The sequence below is a fragment of the Myotis davidii genome, unplaced genomic scaffold (genome assembly GCF_000327345.1).
Source record: "Myotis davidii unplaced genomic scaffold, ASM32734v1 scaffold847, whole genome shotgun sequence".
Classification (NCBI taxonomy): domain Eukaryota; kingdom Metazoa; phylum Chordata; class Mammalia; order Chiroptera; family Vespertilionidae; genus Myotis; species Myotis davidii.
The window spans coordinates 105,399-124,120 of record NW_006298049.1 but is presented as its reverse complement, the minus strand read 5'-3'; the positions used below and the strand labels follow the sequence as shown (position 1 = coordinate 124,120).

The following is an 18,722-nucleotide window of genomic DNA, read 5'->3' as shown; positions in this document are numbered from 1 at the left end:
CCTGCTCTGTGCATGACAGGGTACGGAGCCCCAACCCCCCTGATGGGCCCTGCTCTGTGCGTGACAGGGGGCAGCGCCCCCCAACCCCCTGATTGGCCCTGCTCTGTGCATGACAGGGTACAGAGCCCCAACTCCCCTGATGGGCCCTGCTCTGTGCGTGACGGGGGGAGCTCCTCAACCCCCTGATTGGCCCTGCTCTGTGCGTGACAGGGGGTGGCGCTGCAACCTCCCCATCGACCCTGCCTTGAGTGTGACAGGGGGTGGTGCCCCAACCCCCCAATTGGTCCTACCCTGAGCGTGACTGAGGGTGGCATAACAACCTCCCAATCGGCTCTGCTCTGTGCATGACTTAGGGCCGTGCCCCAAGTCCCCAATCGGCCCTGCTCTGAGCCCGACCAGGGGCTGCACCTAGGGATTGGGCCTGCCCTCTGCCACCCGGGAGCAGGCCTAAGCCATCAGGTCGTTATATCCCAAGGGGTCCCAGACTGCAAGAGGGCACAGGTCAGGCTGAGGAACCCCCCTCCCCCCCCGAGTGCACAAATGTTTGTGCACCGGGCCTCTAGTTCTATTATATTCACAGGTGCTGCCCTCACTCATAGGGGCAGATGTATGTATACCTGGGGTGGAATCTTGGAAGCCACCTTTGAATTCTGTTTACCATACTCATTCATTTTATGGAAGATATCTACCACATGACCTAGTTGTCAAGGTCAGTTTTAATTCTCAAGCCAACCAGCCTAATTACATTTATCTCCTTTCAGACAAAGTATGGTCTAATTTTTTAGTTCAAATGAATGTATTAATATGTCACATACCAACCATCTCACTTCTGAATTCTAATTGTAAGATAGAGAGATAAGGTATGAAAACTTGCTTTGAATTTTTCCTCCTGAATGAAATAAGATAATGTTGCCTTTAGTATTTCTTAAAGATACTTCTTACCTGGCTGGCATGGCTCAGGGGTTGAACTTCAACCAGTTACCAGGAGGTCATGGTTTGATTCCCAGTCAGGGCATGTGCCTGGGTTTTAGGCTTGATCCCCAGTATGGGGTGTGCAGGAGGCAGCCAGTCAGTGATTCTCTGTCATCATTAATGTTTCTGTTTCTCCCTCTCCCTCCCTCTCTGAAATCAATAACAATTTTTTTTTAAAAAAAGATGCTTTCTTTTTTTGGTTTTCATGAGCTTTCCTCATCTGTAGAATGCATATTTTGATAATAAGCTAGCCCAGCGATTTTCAACCTTTATCATCTCTGGACACATAAATTAGTTATTAAAATTCTGCAGGACACCAAAAAATACATTTGTTGCCTATCTGACAAACAAAAAAAGGTATAATTTTTATTCATTCACACTTGACAGTTATTGTTGTGTTGGCTATTGTCATTTTTTTATTTGACAATCTAAGGGAAAATTAGTCAGGTATTGCATGTTTTAAAAAAATTTTGTGGCACACTGTTTAAAAATCTCTGGGCTAGGGGATGGAAGAAGCAAGGTACTTAAATGAAAAATTTTCATAATGTCTCTTTGTTTAGTGTCCTAGAACTTCTTTGTTTTATTGCACCAAAGGGTAACCCAAAATAGTGAATTCAGGATAAGTAAAAGATCTGCCTTTCTTTTATTTTATTTTTAAAATTTTTATTAACTTTGAGAGAGAGAGATGAAAGGAAAGAGAGAAAAAAACATCAATTTGTTGTTCCACTCATTCATGCATTGGTTGATTCTTGTGTGTGCCCTGACCAGGGATCAAACCTACAAGCTTGGTGTATGAGGACGATGTTCTAACCAACTGAGCTACCTGGCTAGGGCCTCCATTTTTTTCAGTAAAGTGGGAGGAGGGCATTTGTGAAGGAGTGGTGGGAAAGGAGAACCTGCATTACTTTTTGCGTGCAGGCACCTTGTCAGGCAGATCTTCTTTAAGAAAGAGTACACACGATAGTTTGGTAATGTGCCCAAGGAGTCTTAAACTTTAGCTGAATAAAACATACCTAGTGCCCAGCCAGTGTTCAGTGGTTGATCGTCGACCTATGAACCAGGAGATCATGGATTGATTCCCCGTCAGGGCATGTGCCTGGGTTTCTGGCTCCATCCCCAGTAGGGGGCATGCAGGAGGCAGCTGATCAATGATTCTCATCATTGATGTTTCCGCTCCCTTCCTCTTCAAAATCAATAAAAGTATATTAGAAAACATACTTAGTAATTGTGATCTTTTCCCAGTTCATAGGAAAAAAATCCAATTTTATTTTTAAATTTTTTTTTTCTCATAAGCTTTTCTTAAAACTGTGGGCCTTACAAGGAAAACAGCTTATGGTGCTTTTTGTTTTCTCTTACATACATGGGCCTATAGTTTAAAATATTATAGTCATTTATACTAACATTATCCTTGCTTATAGTTTGATGAAATACAAGTCCTATATAATAAAGATGTAATATGTAAATCGTCGTTATGCCGTGAAGTGTAACGACCAACTGCGTAATGACTGGATCACAGATCAGCAGGAGGGTGGGGCAGCGAGCTACAAGTGGGTGGCGGAGAGCTACAGGAGGGGGCAGAGCAGCAAACTATGATGGGAGGGCGGGGGGAGCTACAGAAGGCCGGGGCAGCGGGTGGAGAGCTACTGGAGGGCGGCAGCGAGCTCCTGGTGAGCTACTGGTGCATGGATTCATGTGCAGGGCTACTAGTATCTTAATATTTCATGTTCTGCTAAGAGCACTGTGACTTCCAAGTTCTCTACCACTGGAACAAGTTGGGCACCATTGATCTAGTCCAGCTGTGGGCAAACTACGGCCTGCAGGCCGGATCCGGCCCGTTTGAAATGAATAAAACTAAAAAAAAAAGAGACCGTACCCTTTTATGTAATGATGTTTACTTTGAATTTATATTAGTTCACATAAACACTCCATCCATGCTTTTGTTCCGGCCCTCCGGTCCAGTTTAAGAACCCATTGTGGCCCTCGAGTCAAAAAGTTTGCCCACCCCTGATCTAGTCTGTACTTCTTGGCTTACAGGCTAATGGCCTGCCTGTATGGGAAGGTACTTACAGATCACATGCTGTTTCATTCCAATCAAGGAAAATTTTAATGACAAAAATTTTAGCTTCAGCTAATAGTCTCTTTTACATGTTTTGATTATTTTATGGTAAGCCATTACCTGATATTAACCTAAATAGAATGATTTTCCTGTCCTGTAACTTACCTCATCCTATATAATAAAAGAGAAACATGTAAATTAACCATCCCTCCGCTACGCTCACCAGCCAATCAGAGTGAGTGTGCAAATTAACCTGACAAAGATGGTGGCTTAATTTGCATATGCAGGTGTCAAGCGCCCCAGGAGGCGACGGTGGCAGCGGGCTTCTGGGACCATTGCCGGCCCCGGGAGGTGAGGCCTGCCGTGCCAAGCCATGCCTGCGGTCTTCTGGCACCTTTGCCGGCTGTAGGAGGTGAGGTCGGCCACGCCTAGTCACACCGGTGAGCTCCTGGGACCTTGCTGGCGGAGAGCAGAGCAGGAGAGCGGGCGGAGAGCAGGAGGTTTGGAGGACTTGGCAGAGCAGGAAACCGCTAGACAGAGAGCAGAGCAAGAGAGAGGGCGGCTTGGAGGGCGTGGCTCCCTCTGTCACCCCAGCTTCCTCATCACAGCTGTGGAAACTGACAGCAGGGAGGAGGAAGTCCCACCCCCACAGAATCAGCCAGAACCAGCCATTGGTCAGACACCTCTCAGCAGCCTGATAGCCAGGACTCTCATTCACCTGCGTCTCAGACCATGACAGTAGAGAGATGGGACTATGTCTAAAGAACAACTGTTGATACAACGTAGCTCTGCAGCCGAAAGATGCCAGCATTATTCACAGAAAATGTCTGCAGAGCAGTGTGGGTCTGATCTTGAAAAAAGGCAACCCCTGCGACACAATGTATCTGAACACCAGCTACTGGAAAAACGTTACTCTGATGCCAGGCGTTATCGACAGAAAATGTCTAAAGACCAACGTGCCTTTGAATTGAAAGAAGGCGGTGGTGACGACAGAATATGTCTAGAGAACAGCCATCAACAAGTACTACCAATACTGGTAGGGACTGCCTTCTCAGCGAAAATGGAGTATATGACAATGCAGTCCTCGAACATAGTTGTGGTGGAATGACTGTTCAATGTGAATTTTGCCTATCACTAAATTTCTCTGATGAAAAACCATCCGATGAGAAATTTACTCGATGTTGTAGCAAAGGGAAAGTCTGTCCAAATGATATACATTTTCCAGATTACAAGGCATATTTAAAAAGATAATGACAAATGAAGATTCTGACAGTAAAAAATTAATGGAAAATATTTGTTCCATAAATAGTTCTTTTGCTTTTGCTTCCATGGATGCAAATATTGCATCACCGTTAGGATATGGGCCATACTGTTTTAGAATACACAGACAAGTTTATTACCGTACTGGAACTTTACATCCTTCAGATGGTGTTTCTTGGAAGTTTGCTCAACTCTGTATTTTGGGTGCAGCCAAAGGTACAAGTAAAAGATTAGCAATGTCAGAAAACCAAGGCTGCACAGAAAGACTCATGATCAACATCAACAACCTCATACACGAAATAAATGAATTAACAAAATCGTACAAGATGCTACATGAGGTAGAAAAGGAAGCCCAATCTGAAGCAGCAGCAAGAGGTATTGCTCCCACAGAAGTAACAATGGCGATTAAATACGATCGTAGCAGTGACCCGGGTAGATACAATTCTCCCTGTGTAACCGAAGTTGCCATAATATTCAGAAACGAAGATGGAGAACCTCCTTTAGAAAGGGACCTGCTTATTCATTGTAAACCAGATCCCAGTAATCCGAATGCCACTAAAATGAAACCAATCAGTATCCTGTTTCCTACATTAGATGCAATGACATACCTATTTTTTTTTCCACATGGTGAAAAAGGCTGGGGAACGGATATTGCATTAAAACTCAGATGATGCCAAGCCCGATTTATTCATAACCATGACATGCAACCCCAAATGGGCAGATACTGCAAACAATTCACAATGCTGGCAAAAAGTTGAAAACAGACCTGACTTGGTAGCCAGAGTTTTTAATATTAAGCTGAATGCTCTTTTAAATGATATCTGTAAATTCTATTTATTTGGCAGAGTAATAGCTAAAATTCATGTCATTGAATTTCAGAAATACAGACTGCCTCACACTCACATATTACTGATATTAGATAGTGAGTCCAAATTACATTCCTCTAATTAATTCCCTTTCAGTCTGCACAAATATCATGCACCGGGCCACTAGTTTTAAATAAAATTACATTGAAAACCTGTCAAGAAAGTACATAAGTAAGAGCACTGAATGAAAGTGAGAAGTGAGCCCTGACCGGTTTGGCTCAGTGGATAGAGCGTCGGCCTGTGGACTGAAGGGTCCCACGTTCGATTCTGATCAAGGGCATGTACCTTGGTTGCGGGCACATCCCCAGTAGTGGGTGTGCAGGAGGCAGCTGATCGATGTTTCTCTCTCATCGATGTTTCTAACTCTCTGTCCCTCTCCCTTCTTCTCTGTAAAAAAGCAATAAAATATATTTAAAAAAATAAAGAAAGTGAGAAGTCAATATTAATAGTGGGAATGGGGGAACATAGAGTGGGAATCTCCTCATTTATAATGTTTTATGAGATAATTAAATCTCCAGATACATATCTAGTGAAATAAAAACAAATATTATGGAGTACTTAATTTTCCCCAGTCTCTAGTTTTCAGTCATGCCAAGGAATCTGTTTGCTACTGTAAATGTATTTATTTAGCAAAGTATTTACTGAGTGCTTTCTTTACCATGGCATGGTAGATACTAGGTTACCTGTGTGTTAGTAATAAAAAAGTGGGGAAATATGAAGAAACCAAAAACAAAGAAATGGTTCCTGACCTTAGTGAGTTTATAGCATACAACTGTGGTTTCAATTCTTTTATTTTTTTTTCCCCACTTCAAAAAATTGATGTAGAGAGGAAGGGAGAGGGAGAGAGAAATAGAAACACTGATAAAAGATTGATTGGCTGCCTCCTACAGCCCCCTGCTGGGGATCGAGTATGAAACCTGGGCATGTACTCTCACTGGGAATCTAATCTGTGACCTCTTGGTGCATGGGTGGATGCTCAACCACAAAGCCACACTGATGGGTGTGGTTTCACTTCTTGATTATATACCTTGATCAGAAGACTGCTTATCTTAGATTATATATTTTATTATTTTAACAACTTTATTGGGAGAACTAGAGGCCCAGTGCACAAAATTCGGGGTGGGGTGAGGCCGATTAGGGGTGGGGCCGGCCGGGGGGAGAGGCCACGGGCAGTTGGCCGGCCAGTCCCACTCCCTGGTCGAACTCCCAGTCAAGGGGACAATTTGCCCTTGTATCCTTTAACAAAGAAGAGCAACAGAAGAGGGAATAACATTCTACCCAGTTTGTGAGAGATGGTGTATAGCAGCAGTTCTCAGCCTGTGGGTCGCGACAGCTTTGGGGGTCGAACGACCCTTTCACAGGGGTCGCCTAAGACCATCGGAAAACACATATATAATTACATATTGTTTTTGTGATTAATCACTATGCTTTAATTATGTTCAATTTATAACAATGAAAATACATCCTGCATATCAGATATTTACATTACGATTCATAACAGTAGCAGAATTACAGTTATGAAGTAGCAACGACACTAATCTCATGGTTGGGGGTCACCACAACATGAGGAACTGTATTAAAGGGTCGCGGCATTAGGAAGGTTGAGAACCACTGGTGTATAGGAAGACAAAAGGGAAAGATGACAAATAAGGACTTTTGTTTTACAGTAGGATTTTGCACAGCAATTTATTTGACCAAAGTAGTATGAAAAGTCTTTAGGAGCCTGGCCAGCATGGCTCAGTGCTTGAGTGTGTTGACCTATGAACCAGAAGGTTATGGTTCGATTCCCGGTCAGGGCACATGTCCAGGTTGCAAGCAGGAGGTCACGGTGGATTCCCGGTCAGGACACATGCCCTGGTAGTGGGCTAGATCCCCAGGGTGTGGCGTGCAAGAAGCGGCTGATCAGTGATTCTCTCTTATCATTGATGTTCCCATCTCTCTCTCCCTCTCCCTTCCTCTCTGAAATCAATAATATATATTTTAAAAAAAATAGTCTTTATGATGCTGCTATATCTACTATGTTAGTAAGTTTTTCAAGAAAAAGCTGCTTTTGAGATCTCTTTAGCAATTTATTATATAGGATAGCCAAGATTTGGAAGCAATCTAAATGTCCCTCAATAGATGAATGGGTAAAGAAGTGGTTCATCTATACAATGAAATATGACTCGGCCATAAAAAAAAAAAATGAATGAAATCTTGCCATCTGCAACATGGATGGCCCTAAATCAGTGGCTGAGTGAAATAAGTCAGACAGAGAAAGACATGCCATATGACTTCATTTATTTGTGGAATCTAAAGAGCAAACTCTGAAATCAATAATATATATTTTAAAAAAAATAGTCTTTATGATGCTGCTATATCTACTATGTTAGTAAGTTTTTCAAGAAAAAGCTGCTTTTGAGATCTCTTTAGCAATTTATAGAAACAGACTCATAGATACAGAGCACATTTTGACAGCTGCCAGATGGGAGGTTGGTTGGGGGGATGGGAGAAAAAGGTGAAGGGATTAAGAAGTACAAATTGGTAGTTACAGAATAGTTGGGATATAAAATATAGCATAGGGAATATAGTCACTAATATTGTAATGACTATGTATGTTGTTAGATGAGTACTAGGTTTATCAGGGTGATCACTTTATATATTTAAAAGCCTAAGCGACCAGCCAACCAGCTGACCAGCCGATAGCAATGACGCGCAATGACCACCAGGGAGCAGACACTCAACGCAGGAGCTGAAACCACAGACATGGAAACATGGAACAGACTCATGAATCTCAGTGGGATGAAGGAAGGGAAGAGGGGAGGAAGAGATTAACCAAAGATCTTATATGCATATTAGAGGCCCAGTGCACGGATCCCTCGTCTAGGAGTCCCTCAGCTTGGCCCGTGCCCTCTTGCAATCTGGAACTCCTTGGGGGATGTTGGAGAGCTGGTTTTGGCCCGATCCCTGTGGGCCAGGCCAACGGACCTCTAGTGAGTTATATAAATGTCTAATTACAGGATTATATACCTAAAACTAATATAATACTATATGTCAATTGAAAAATAAAAAATTATTAGAGGACACACAAAAAAAATGTAACAACAAAAAAGGCTCAGCCCAACTACCTGGCGACATTAAGGAAGGAGTGTAAAAGAAAGTGGACTAACATCTTAGAGCAGCTCTATAATTTGTAAAATATTATGGTTATTTAGAGAGACCTCTGTTGCTGGGATTTCTGACCTAGTATTCAGGGACTTTTAGTAGATATATTAGTTAACTTCAGGATATCTGTGATTCCTCTGAAATTATGTAGAATATTTTATGTGTATATAATTTTTTGGTGGTAAGGAGGAGAAGGGTCAATAGATTGTCATAGGATCTCAAAAAGTTTAAGAACCACTGATCTGTGGATTAAGAAAAGTTTACAGAGATCAACAAATAAAGATATTTGTGTGTATGTGTTTCATGTCTGTATATGAGTAACTATACTAGCGTGTTATTATATACTAGAGGCCCGATGCACAAAAATTCATGCAAGAGTAGGCCTTCCTTCCTCCGGCTGCCGGCACCGGCTTCCCTCCAACACCCAGGACCTGGCTTCGCTCCAGCCACTGCTGGCAGGCATGCAAGACCCAGGCTGCTTTTCTCTGGCTGCTGCCGCCAGGCACCCAGGACCTGGGCTTCACTCCGGCACTGGCTTTGTCTGGAAGGGCGTCCAGAATGACACCTGGAAGGATGTTTGGTTTAATTAGCATATTACCCTTTTATTATTGTAGATAAGACTCTGACTTTTATTCAATAAATATTCTTTTGCCTGTATATTAACTGAGAACTTTGTTTTTAAAGGTTCAGGAGCAAGTGCATCCCAATCTCTCAGCTAATGAAGAATCTCTCTATTATATTGAAGAGCTGATTTTTCAGCTGCTTAATAAATTATGCATGGCCCAACCAAGGACTGTTCAAGATGTGGAGGTAAAAAACTATTTTGTTATTTAAAAAACTTACTGAGCCACTGTACAAATAAATTTTTGAATCCAAATATATTTTATTCTAAATTGTGGAAACTAATGCCATTATGTGGGTTAGATGGTCAGTTCATTTTTGGCAAATATATCAAGGCAATTCAATGGGGAAAGGAAAAATTTTCCGCCAAAAAAAAGTGCTAAACAACTGTATTCATTTAAGGGGCAAAAAAACCTTGAAACTTAATTTCACACAAAATTTAATTCATGATGGATCATGATCTTAAACATAAAAGCTGAAACAATAAAGTTTCTAGAAGAAACTGCAGGAGAATATCTTCATAACCTGAGGTTAAGCAAGTATTTTTTACAAAGGACTCAAATACAGTGAGTATTAAAGAATAAAATTAATGAGGATAAAAAAGTGTCACAGACTAGGAGAAAATGTTTTGGAGTATGTATTCCTTGCAAAGAACTTGTATCCAGAATATGTTAAGAACTTCTACAAATAAAATGACACCTTACTTTTACTCCAAATGGGCAAAAGTCTTGAACAGATATTTCATAAAAGAAGATCTACTAATGGCCACTAAACATATGAAAAGGTACTCAAGCTCACAAGCCATCAAGGAAATAGAAATGAAAACCACAATGAGGTACCATTTCACACCCACTGAAAGGGATAACTTAAAGACTGATAACATCAAGTGTTGATGAGATGTAGAGCAAAGAGAACTGTTTACATTGGTGGGAGTGAAAAACTGTATCACCACTTTGGAAAATTGTTGGCAATTGCTTATAAAGTTAAATGTGTATATATATATATATAGAGAGAGAGAGAGAGAGAGAGAGAGAGAGAGAGCGCCTATGACCCAGCAAGTTTACTCCTAGGTATTTAACCCTAGATAAATGAAAATATATGTTTACAAAAAGACTTACACATGAATGTCCAAACGGTTTTATTCATAATAGCCAAAATTTGGAAACAATTCAAATTTCTGTCAACAAGAAAATAGGTAAACAAATTGTGGCAGATTTATAAAATGGAATACTACTCAGTAATAAAATAATAGAACGAACTATTGATATATGCAGTAACATAGCTACAATTCACAGACATGTTATACCATTATATACCAGAGAATACAATATAATATATCAGAGAATATATATTATAATGATACCATTTAGATCAAGTTCAGAAACAGCTAAAATGAATGTTGATAGAAATCAGGATCATGGGTGGCTGCCTTTGAGGGGTGGAGATTGAGATGATAGAAATGTTGTGTATCTTGATTAGGAAGCATTTTTCAAAATTCTTTGAATTGTACACTTCAGATCTGTACATTTTACTGCATATAAATATTGTCATTATATGAAAGGAATATTTCCCTGGCTGGTGTGGCTCAGTTGGTTGGAGCATCATCCTGTACACCAAAACGTCGAGTGCTTGATTCCCAGCCAGGGCACATGACTAGGCTGCTAGTGAGAATCCCAGGTTGAGTATGTGTAAGAGGCAGCCAGTCGATGTCACTCTGCTCTGCTCTGCTCTCCCTGCCTTCTTCTCTCTAGAGCAGTGGTTCTCAAAACTTCCTAATGCCTCGACCCTTTAATACAGTTCCTCATGTTGTGGTGACCCCCAACCATAAAATTATTTTCGTTGCTAGTTCATAACTGTAATTTTGCTATTGTAAACAATATGTAATTATGAGTTTTCCAATGGTCTTAGGTGACCCCCTGTGGGGGTCGAACAACCCACAGGTTGAGAACTGCTGCTCTAGAATCAATAAACATATCCTTGGGTGAGGATTAAAATAAGGAAGGCTCCATCCATCACTATTCCCCTGTACCCTCCTCACCCCCTCCAATCCCCCTTTTCCCCCCTGGCAATCACCACTGTTGTCCATGGTCCATGAGTTTTTTCTCTTTTTTCCTTTTTTGCTCAGTATCTCCACCCCTGCAGTCAGCACTTCCTCCCTGACAGCTGCCAGCCTGCCCTCTATCTATGAGTCTGTCTTTTGCACTATACTGTTTATATCCCCTTTCCTTTGAATATCTATATATCTATATATCTATATAAAAGCCTAAGTGACCGTTATGACTGGTCAACCAAATGACCCATCAACCAGTTGCTATCATGATGCACTCACCACCAGGGGGCAGACAGTCAACTCAGGAGCTGCCCCCTGGTGGTCAATGCACTCCCACAGCCAACCTCCCGCGGCCTGCCAATCTCCCATGGTCTCTCCCTCTGCTGGTTGGCCCCGATCAGCCCCAATCGGCCCTGATCACTGGCCAGGCTGAGGGACCCCACCTGTGCACAAATTCGTGCACTGGGCCTCTAGTTGTTTCAATAATAAGGCAGCAGCTCCCAATATGAAGGAAAATCTTTCTTTGGAGTTATCGCGCGATTAAGAGTTTCAGGGACTCTTGCATTAAAGCATTTGTTTCCCTAATCTCTGCTGTAAGAATTGCTCATTAAATAAATATAATAAAAGCATACTTTTCAATAGCTAAATATGCTAAAAGCTTAATATAATTTAAAAAATTAGAAATTCTGCTAAATTGATTCAGTTATCATTACTTCTCATTATTCATACCAATCACTGGTTCACATTAAGGTTAGATGAACCATAATAGTAACCTAAAGGGCTTGGATTTTTTTTTTGCTAAGAGATGCATTTCCTTAAATCATTCTCTAACTTCCGCCACCGTCTTGATCTTCCAAGAGGTACATGATCTCTCTTCTTTTTAAAATTCTTCTCTATATCTGAAGGTCTAAGATTAGCAAAAGGAGAGTGAGTGCATAATAATTATTAATAATGAGTTAATTTTTGCTAGGAAACCTTACTGTACAATCACTGATAGAGTATTTTATGTTAGCTTCAATGTCTCCTAATATTATTACTTTTTCTTTTTTTTCAGTTCCATTTTAATTATGCTTACACTTAAAGCTTTCTATTTAAATTTCACCTTTTTATTTACCCATGGGGATTATTTGGAAGAATCTTAATAGTTCTGTTGATTTAAAAATATATATTTTTACTTATTACAAGAATCAAAACATTGTTACTTCCATTAAGAATGGTAATAAAGTTGTATGAATTTTCTACTTATGAGCACTTCTGTTAATAATAGTACTGTTGTCATCTAAATAGGAACGAGTTCAAAAGACCTTTCCTCATCCAATTGATAAATGGGCTATTGCTGATGCACAATCTGCCATAGAGAAACGAAAACGAAGAAATCCCCTCTTACTGCCTGTGGACAAAATCCATCCTTCACTGAAGGTAATAAAAAAATTAAACATTGGGGAAGTTCTTCATAATAAAAATACTTATGTAGCATTGCTATGTACATATATACACACACATACAGTATTTAAATAGCAAGGTCTATGTTATTGTATATGTGCACTTGCATGTGTATTTGTACTTACACATACGTATATATTTCTTAATATGTGTACAAAATAAAAATAAATATACTTTGATAAAAATCAAATTGTTTCAAATAATATTAAAAGTTAGTGATAAGCAATAATGCATCTTTGTGGCATCTTCTGATGACTACTACCCCTGACTTATTTTCAACCTTTTCTTCAGAAGATGCATAATGCCAAAACTGTGAGTTCAAAACTGTTTTTAAATTAATCTGTATTTATCACAGATATTTTTATATACATTGGAAAGTAGACTAGGGAATATTATTTAATCTAGAGGAAATACTTGGTATACATGGATTTGAATACCCCTTGGTAACAATTCTAAGACCCTCTCTTTCTATATATATATATAGAAACCATTGTAATTTGGGAATATTGGTTAAAGCAAGGTCCTTGAAGATAGCAGATACTTGTCAAATAGGTTTTGGGTAATGTATTAAGAAGTTTTCAGTGAAGTCCAAACGAAGATTTCTATATTAAAATGAACGGTCTCTTTTAGTTTGATACTAAAGACAAATTTGTTAGATTAGGTGTCTCTCTTTCTCTCTTTTTTTTTTTTTTTTTTGGTGCCCTTGACCAGGAATTGAACCTGAGACCCTTTGGTGCGCAGGCCAACGCTCTTACACTGAGCCAAACTGGCCAGGGCAGATGTCTCTTTCTTTTTTCTTTTTTTTTTAAAATATATTTTATTGATTTTTTACAGAGAGGAAGGGAGAGAGATAGAGAGTTAGAAACATCGATGAGAGAGAAACATCGATCAGCTGCCTTCTGCACATCTCCCACCGGGGATGTGCCCACGGCCCAGGTACGTGCCCTTGACCGGAATCGAACCCGGGACCCCTCAGTCCACAGGCCGACGCTCTATCCACTGAGCCAAACCGGTTTCGGATTTTTTAGATGTCTCTTTCTTTAAAAAGCCCCTGGTACTGGGACCAATAATCCATTTTATATCTTATGGTATCTGTAAGTTTAGACTTTGGGTTTATAGAGAATCCTTTATAAGTGATAATGTTAAGTGAAATTTTTAACTGTCTGATTAGTACTTGATAGTGTCATTTTTTAGAATTAAATTGTTTTATTTTTTTCCACAGGAAGTTTTAGGGTACAAAGTGGACTACCATGTGTCCTTATATATTGTGGCTGTACTAGAGTATATCTCAGCTGATATTTTGAAATTGGCTGGTAATTATGTTTTTAATATTCGACATTATGAAATATCTCAGCAGGACATTAAAGTGTCAATGTGTGCAGATAAGGTAAGTGTTAGAAGGAATTTAAATTAAACTTGAATAATAGAGGCTATATATTACTTCTACCTCCCACTTTATTATTATTATATTAGTAATTTTTATAACTCCTGGTTTTGGAAGGCAGAAAAATGCTGCCTTTACAGACTAACCAGGATATTTTAGGATTTTTCATCATGTGGCAAGATAGGAATCTCTTTTTCCCCCAACAAGAATCTTTTATCTATAGGAAAAAAGCATGCAGAACCTCAAACTAGTTTAAGAAAGGTAGTGTGAGTTTTACAGTTGTTTTTTTGAGTTTTATATTTTTAGGAACAAATAGTGTACAGAGTATTCAGCATAAGTAATTTTGAAAAACATAATTTGTTTTCATAGAATAGTTTAGTGGGGCACAGGTAGAGAGAAAAAGATTTTGCAATGCGAAACTTACTTCCTTTTGATAATTTGTTTTACTTCTTCCTTCCTGGCTGTAAGCTACTGAGGAAAGAAATTGAGTCTATTTTTTCTCTCTCCTCCTTTTCTTCCCCTTTCTACTTGTCCTTCTTTTTTTCTTACCCTTTAAGTCAATATTTTTGAGTACCTGTCATGGACCAGTCACTGTTATGAGAATTGAAGATACAGCACTGAAAAAGTCAGCAAACTATGTTAAAAGGAATTTATTTTAATGGGAAATAAAAATATTATAAACAAATAATTGCAGCACAATGTAATTAAAGATATTAAATGAATAAGTTAAAGGTATAAGGGAGACCAGGAACACTTGACAAAGAGGCTACCTAAACTAGACCTCTAAGGGTGAGTGACTCCCAGGACCTGGCATATGCTGGTGGTTCTCTACTTTGTACATCAAAATTACCAGAAAGCTTTTAAAGAATACTAATGCATCTCACCTGCAAAGATTCTAATTTACTGAGCCTGGGTTGGGCCTCCAAGCCTCAGTATTTTCAAATTTTTTGAAAGTATCCCAAGTGATTCTGATAAGCAATTATGATTGAGAGCCACTATACTATACCATAGTCTCAAAAATGATTTTTTACTTAAATTTCATAGTAGAAAATCTTTCTTATTTCTATTTTTACTTTGAAAATTATGATTCAATGGCTTTTTAAAACTTGTTTTTATCTCACACTTTTAGTAAAATTTGCCTGTTCCCTGTACCACTTAAGAGTAAGTTTCCAACATAGTTTAGTGTCCTATAAACAAAAGCATAAGCACAGTTTAAATTTATTCATTTATTTATTTTAATGTGGACTCATAGATTCTTATTTTACTAAATGGGCCCTAATCCACTACTTCATTAAATTGTCCCAGATTTGGCCAGTGGGGCTCCTTCAAGTTGGCTTCTTTGTCCCTATCATCTTTGAACACTTTCTTTTGACATAAGATGTTCTAGGTTCAACTTGTTCTTTACCTACTGCTCAAGCCTGGAATTGGTTGTTTCCTAAAATATCCTGGTTCTGTTTTGTGGCCTATGGTATTTAAAAACCAAGATCTGGATGCTAGATGAGCTTATTGCTATTTGAGTGTCATTGTTCTGGTCTCTTAGAAATTTCAATATAGGAGTTTACGTAGGAAAGAAAGAAGATTGCTACTAGAGGACTGAAGCCAGTGGAAAAGATTTTGAAAGGGGAACCAGGGAGAGTAGGAAAAGCTATACAGAGAAAATTATATTCGAGCTAAGTGATTAAAATGGCTATGTATTTGTCAGATAAATAAATGTGATAGTTGTAAGGAAGGTCAGAGAAGACATTCTAGACTGAGGAGAATACAAGGAACTGACCAGATTTAAGAAATGTTTCTGAATTACAGTTAACAGGATTTGGGAACAGATTTAATATAGAAGTTGGAGAAGTGGTAAATCTAAGGTAATGACAAGTTTTCTAGTTATGATGATCAAGTACATAATGTTGCTATTAGTGATGCTGAGGTGGAGTACACCTATATAGGTTTGGTCAGAAAGGGAGATAACTAGCAAGTCTTACATAACACTTATCTAGAGTCCAGAGAGATGCTGAAGCTAGAGATAAACATTTAGGAATCATCATCTACATAGTCATTGGTAATCATCTAAGAAGATGAGTTCACATAGGAGAAAGTATAGCAGATGCAACTGACCACATTTAAGAAATATTTCTGAGTTAGAGTCAACAAGATCAGGAGGGCAGAGTTTATTTTGTTCATTGCTATATTTTACCAATATCTAGCACAGTGGTTGGTGATTAGTCAATCAGAAGTTTAAGAATGAATGAATGATTATCTCATAGCATGTTGTCAGAATTTTCTCTCATCTCTTTGAAGTTGTTTTATGTTTTGGAGTTTCCTTTTTGCGATTATGCCTTTTTTCCCCCTGAACTCTTAAGAAAGTAGTTTTCAGAATATATAATTAAGTAGGTCCAATTTTTCTTTATTAACTATTTTTAAAATATATATTTTTATAGCCCTAGCTGGTTTGGCTCAGGGTATAGAGCATCAGCCGGCAGACTGAAGGGTTCTGGGTTCAATTCCAGTCAAGGGCACATGCCAGGTTGTGGGCTCGATCCCCAGTGTGGGGCGTGCAGGAGGCAGCCAATCAATGATATTCTCTCTCTTTATCTCTCTCTCTCTATCTCTATATCTCTTTTCCTCCCTCCCTCCATCCGTTTCCCTTCTTCTCTGAAATCAATAAAAAATATATTTTTTAAATAAATGTGATAATTGGAAGGGAGGTAAGAGATTTTTTAAAATATGTTTTTATTGATTTCAGAGAGGACGAGAGAGGGAGAGAGAGATAGAAACACCAATGATGAAAGAGAATCATTGATTGGCTGCCTCCTGCACGCCCCACACTGGGGATCGAGCCCACAACCCAGACATATGCCCTGACAGGGAATCAAAAGGTGACCTCCTGGTTCATAGGTCGACGCTCAACCACTGAGCCACTATGGCCAGGCTATTAACTATTTTTAATTGTGAAAAGTATGGTCACCTTTTTCTTACTGCTTCTAATTTACAACCAGTTCTTGCCTCTTGGTTGACTTATGTAGCAATTTTTACTATTTTCCGAAAGGGGAAATTGTTGCTATAACAACTTACGCTTCTGTGGGGTGCTTGGTTTTAACAAATGAATTTAATAGTAGTTGTTAATGTTATCCTTCAGAAAAGCATCACACTTTTCATCTATCATGTGCCTCTACTATAGTATCATTTTATTTTTTTTCTCCTTTGAACACATCTAAGTGCATATAACCATCCTTACAGCAGGGCAAGGAACTATTATTTTGAATGTCTGCTATTTGCTAGACATAATAGTATGCATTTTATATACATTACCTCATTGAATTCTCTCATCAGTTTCATTTTATATACTAGAGGTCCAGTGCATGAAAATTTGTGCAGTCGGGAGGTGGGGTGTCCCTCAGCCCGGCCTGTGTCCTCTCACAGTCTGGGAGCCCTCAGGGGATATTCAGCTTCCATAGGGAGCAGGCCTAAGCTGCAGTCTGGCCTCCCTCTGTGGGAGGCAACCTCGATGGGCCAATCTGGGGATGGCAAGCGGCCGTCCTCACCCTGAATTACCCCACACCAGTTGCAGGTGGCCTCCCTCTGCAGGAGACATCCCCAGAGAGCTGATTTGGGGACAGCGAGAGGCCAGCCCCACCCTGAATCGCCTCACCATCGCCGGTGGCCTCCCTCTGTGGGAGGCAACTGGGTGGGCAATCGGGATGGTGCCGGCCCCCATCACCCCGCTGCTGGTCGCTGCTGCCGCCTCCCCATCATCCTCCCCTCCCGCTACCCACTGGCATGCACCTTGACTGGCCTGGAGCTACCTGCTCGCAGGCTCCCCCACACACACCGATTGTTCCACTATTCGGTTAATTTGCATATTATGCTTTTGTTATATAGGATAAGGAATCTACCTTTAAAAGAATAATCATCTGTAATCACAGGTGAATGAGTAGTTGAACTAGGATTTTGACTGAGTTGTTCTTTGCGCACACACACACACATATTTTACTATTAGATTTATCTTATTTCCAGAAATATTTATTTTCTCCCTTCAACTTTTCATATTTCTCTTATTTGGAATTTTTTCATATATTGGCCTGTAATATAGACAGCTCTCATTGTTTAGTATAATGTTTTAATTGCAAGTACTTTGAGATGGTTTTATAAAAGTAAGGAAAATAAGTTATGCACTATTGATTTATTTCTCAGGTTTTGATGGACATGTTTGATCAGGATGACATAGGTTTGGTTTCCCTCTGTGAAGATGAACCTAGTTCTTCAGGTGAATTAAACTACTATGACCTTGTCAGAACTGAAATTGCAGAAGAAAGACAGTATCTGCGGGAACTAAATATGATCATAAAAGTGTTTCGAGAAGCCTTTCTTTCTGACAAAAAGCTGTTTAAACCTTCTGTAAGTAACTTTTTCGGTTTGAAATTCTGTCTACCCTAAAGGTCAGATAGCAGCTTAAAATCATAAATAGTAACTTTAGGAGTATGTAAAACAAACATTCTTTCATGTAGTACTTCTGGGTTTTTAAAATATGTAAAATATTATACTAACTAGAGGCCTGGTGTACAAAATTCATGCATGGGGAGGGGGTGTTTCTCAGCCCGGCCTGCACCCTCTCCAATCCAGGAACCCTTGGAGGATGTTGGACTGCCGGTCAGACATCCCTCTCTCAATCCAGGACAGCTGGCTCCTAACTGCTCACCTGCCTGCCTGCCTTATCGCCCCTAACCGCCTCTGCCTGCTGGCCTGATGCCCCTAACTTCTCCCCAGCCAGCATGATCACCTCCTAACTGCTCCCCTGCCAGCCCAATATCCTCTAACTGCCCTCCCCTACTCACCTGATTGCCCCTAACTGCCCTCCCCTGCCAGCCTGATTCCTTCTAACTGCCCTCCCCTGCCGGCCTGATTGCCCCTAACTGCCCTCCCCTGCCCGCCCGA

The 18,722-nt window shown here is 39.9% G+C and overlaps 1 protein-coding gene across 6 annotated transcripts in view; it reads left to right on the top strand.

Moving 5' to 3' along the window:
* The window catches only part of SOS2 (SOS Ras/Rho guanine nucleotide exchange factor 2), an 86,070-nt gene that overhangs the window by 8,817 nt on the left and 58,531 nt on the right, over window positions 1-18,722 (top strand). For 5 of the 6 annotated variants that reach the window (XM_006773754.2, XM_015570486.1, XM_015570487.1 and 2 more), the window contains exons 1-4: window positions 8,961-9,108; window positions 12,257-12,388; window positions 13,635-13,799; window positions 17,982-18,185. In XM_006773754.2, coding sequence (XP_006773817.1) covers window positions 9,076-9,108; window positions 12,257-12,388; window positions 13,635-13,799; window positions 17,982-18,185 — 534 coding nt within the window. In that variant the 5' untranslated portion in view covers window positions 8,961-9,075. Of the gene's footprint in view, window positions 1-8,960; window positions 9,109-12,256; window positions 12,389-13,634; window positions 13,800-17,981; window positions 18,186-18,722 lie in introns of those variants that run through there. The other variant, XM_015570489.1, reaches the window with a different exon arrangement.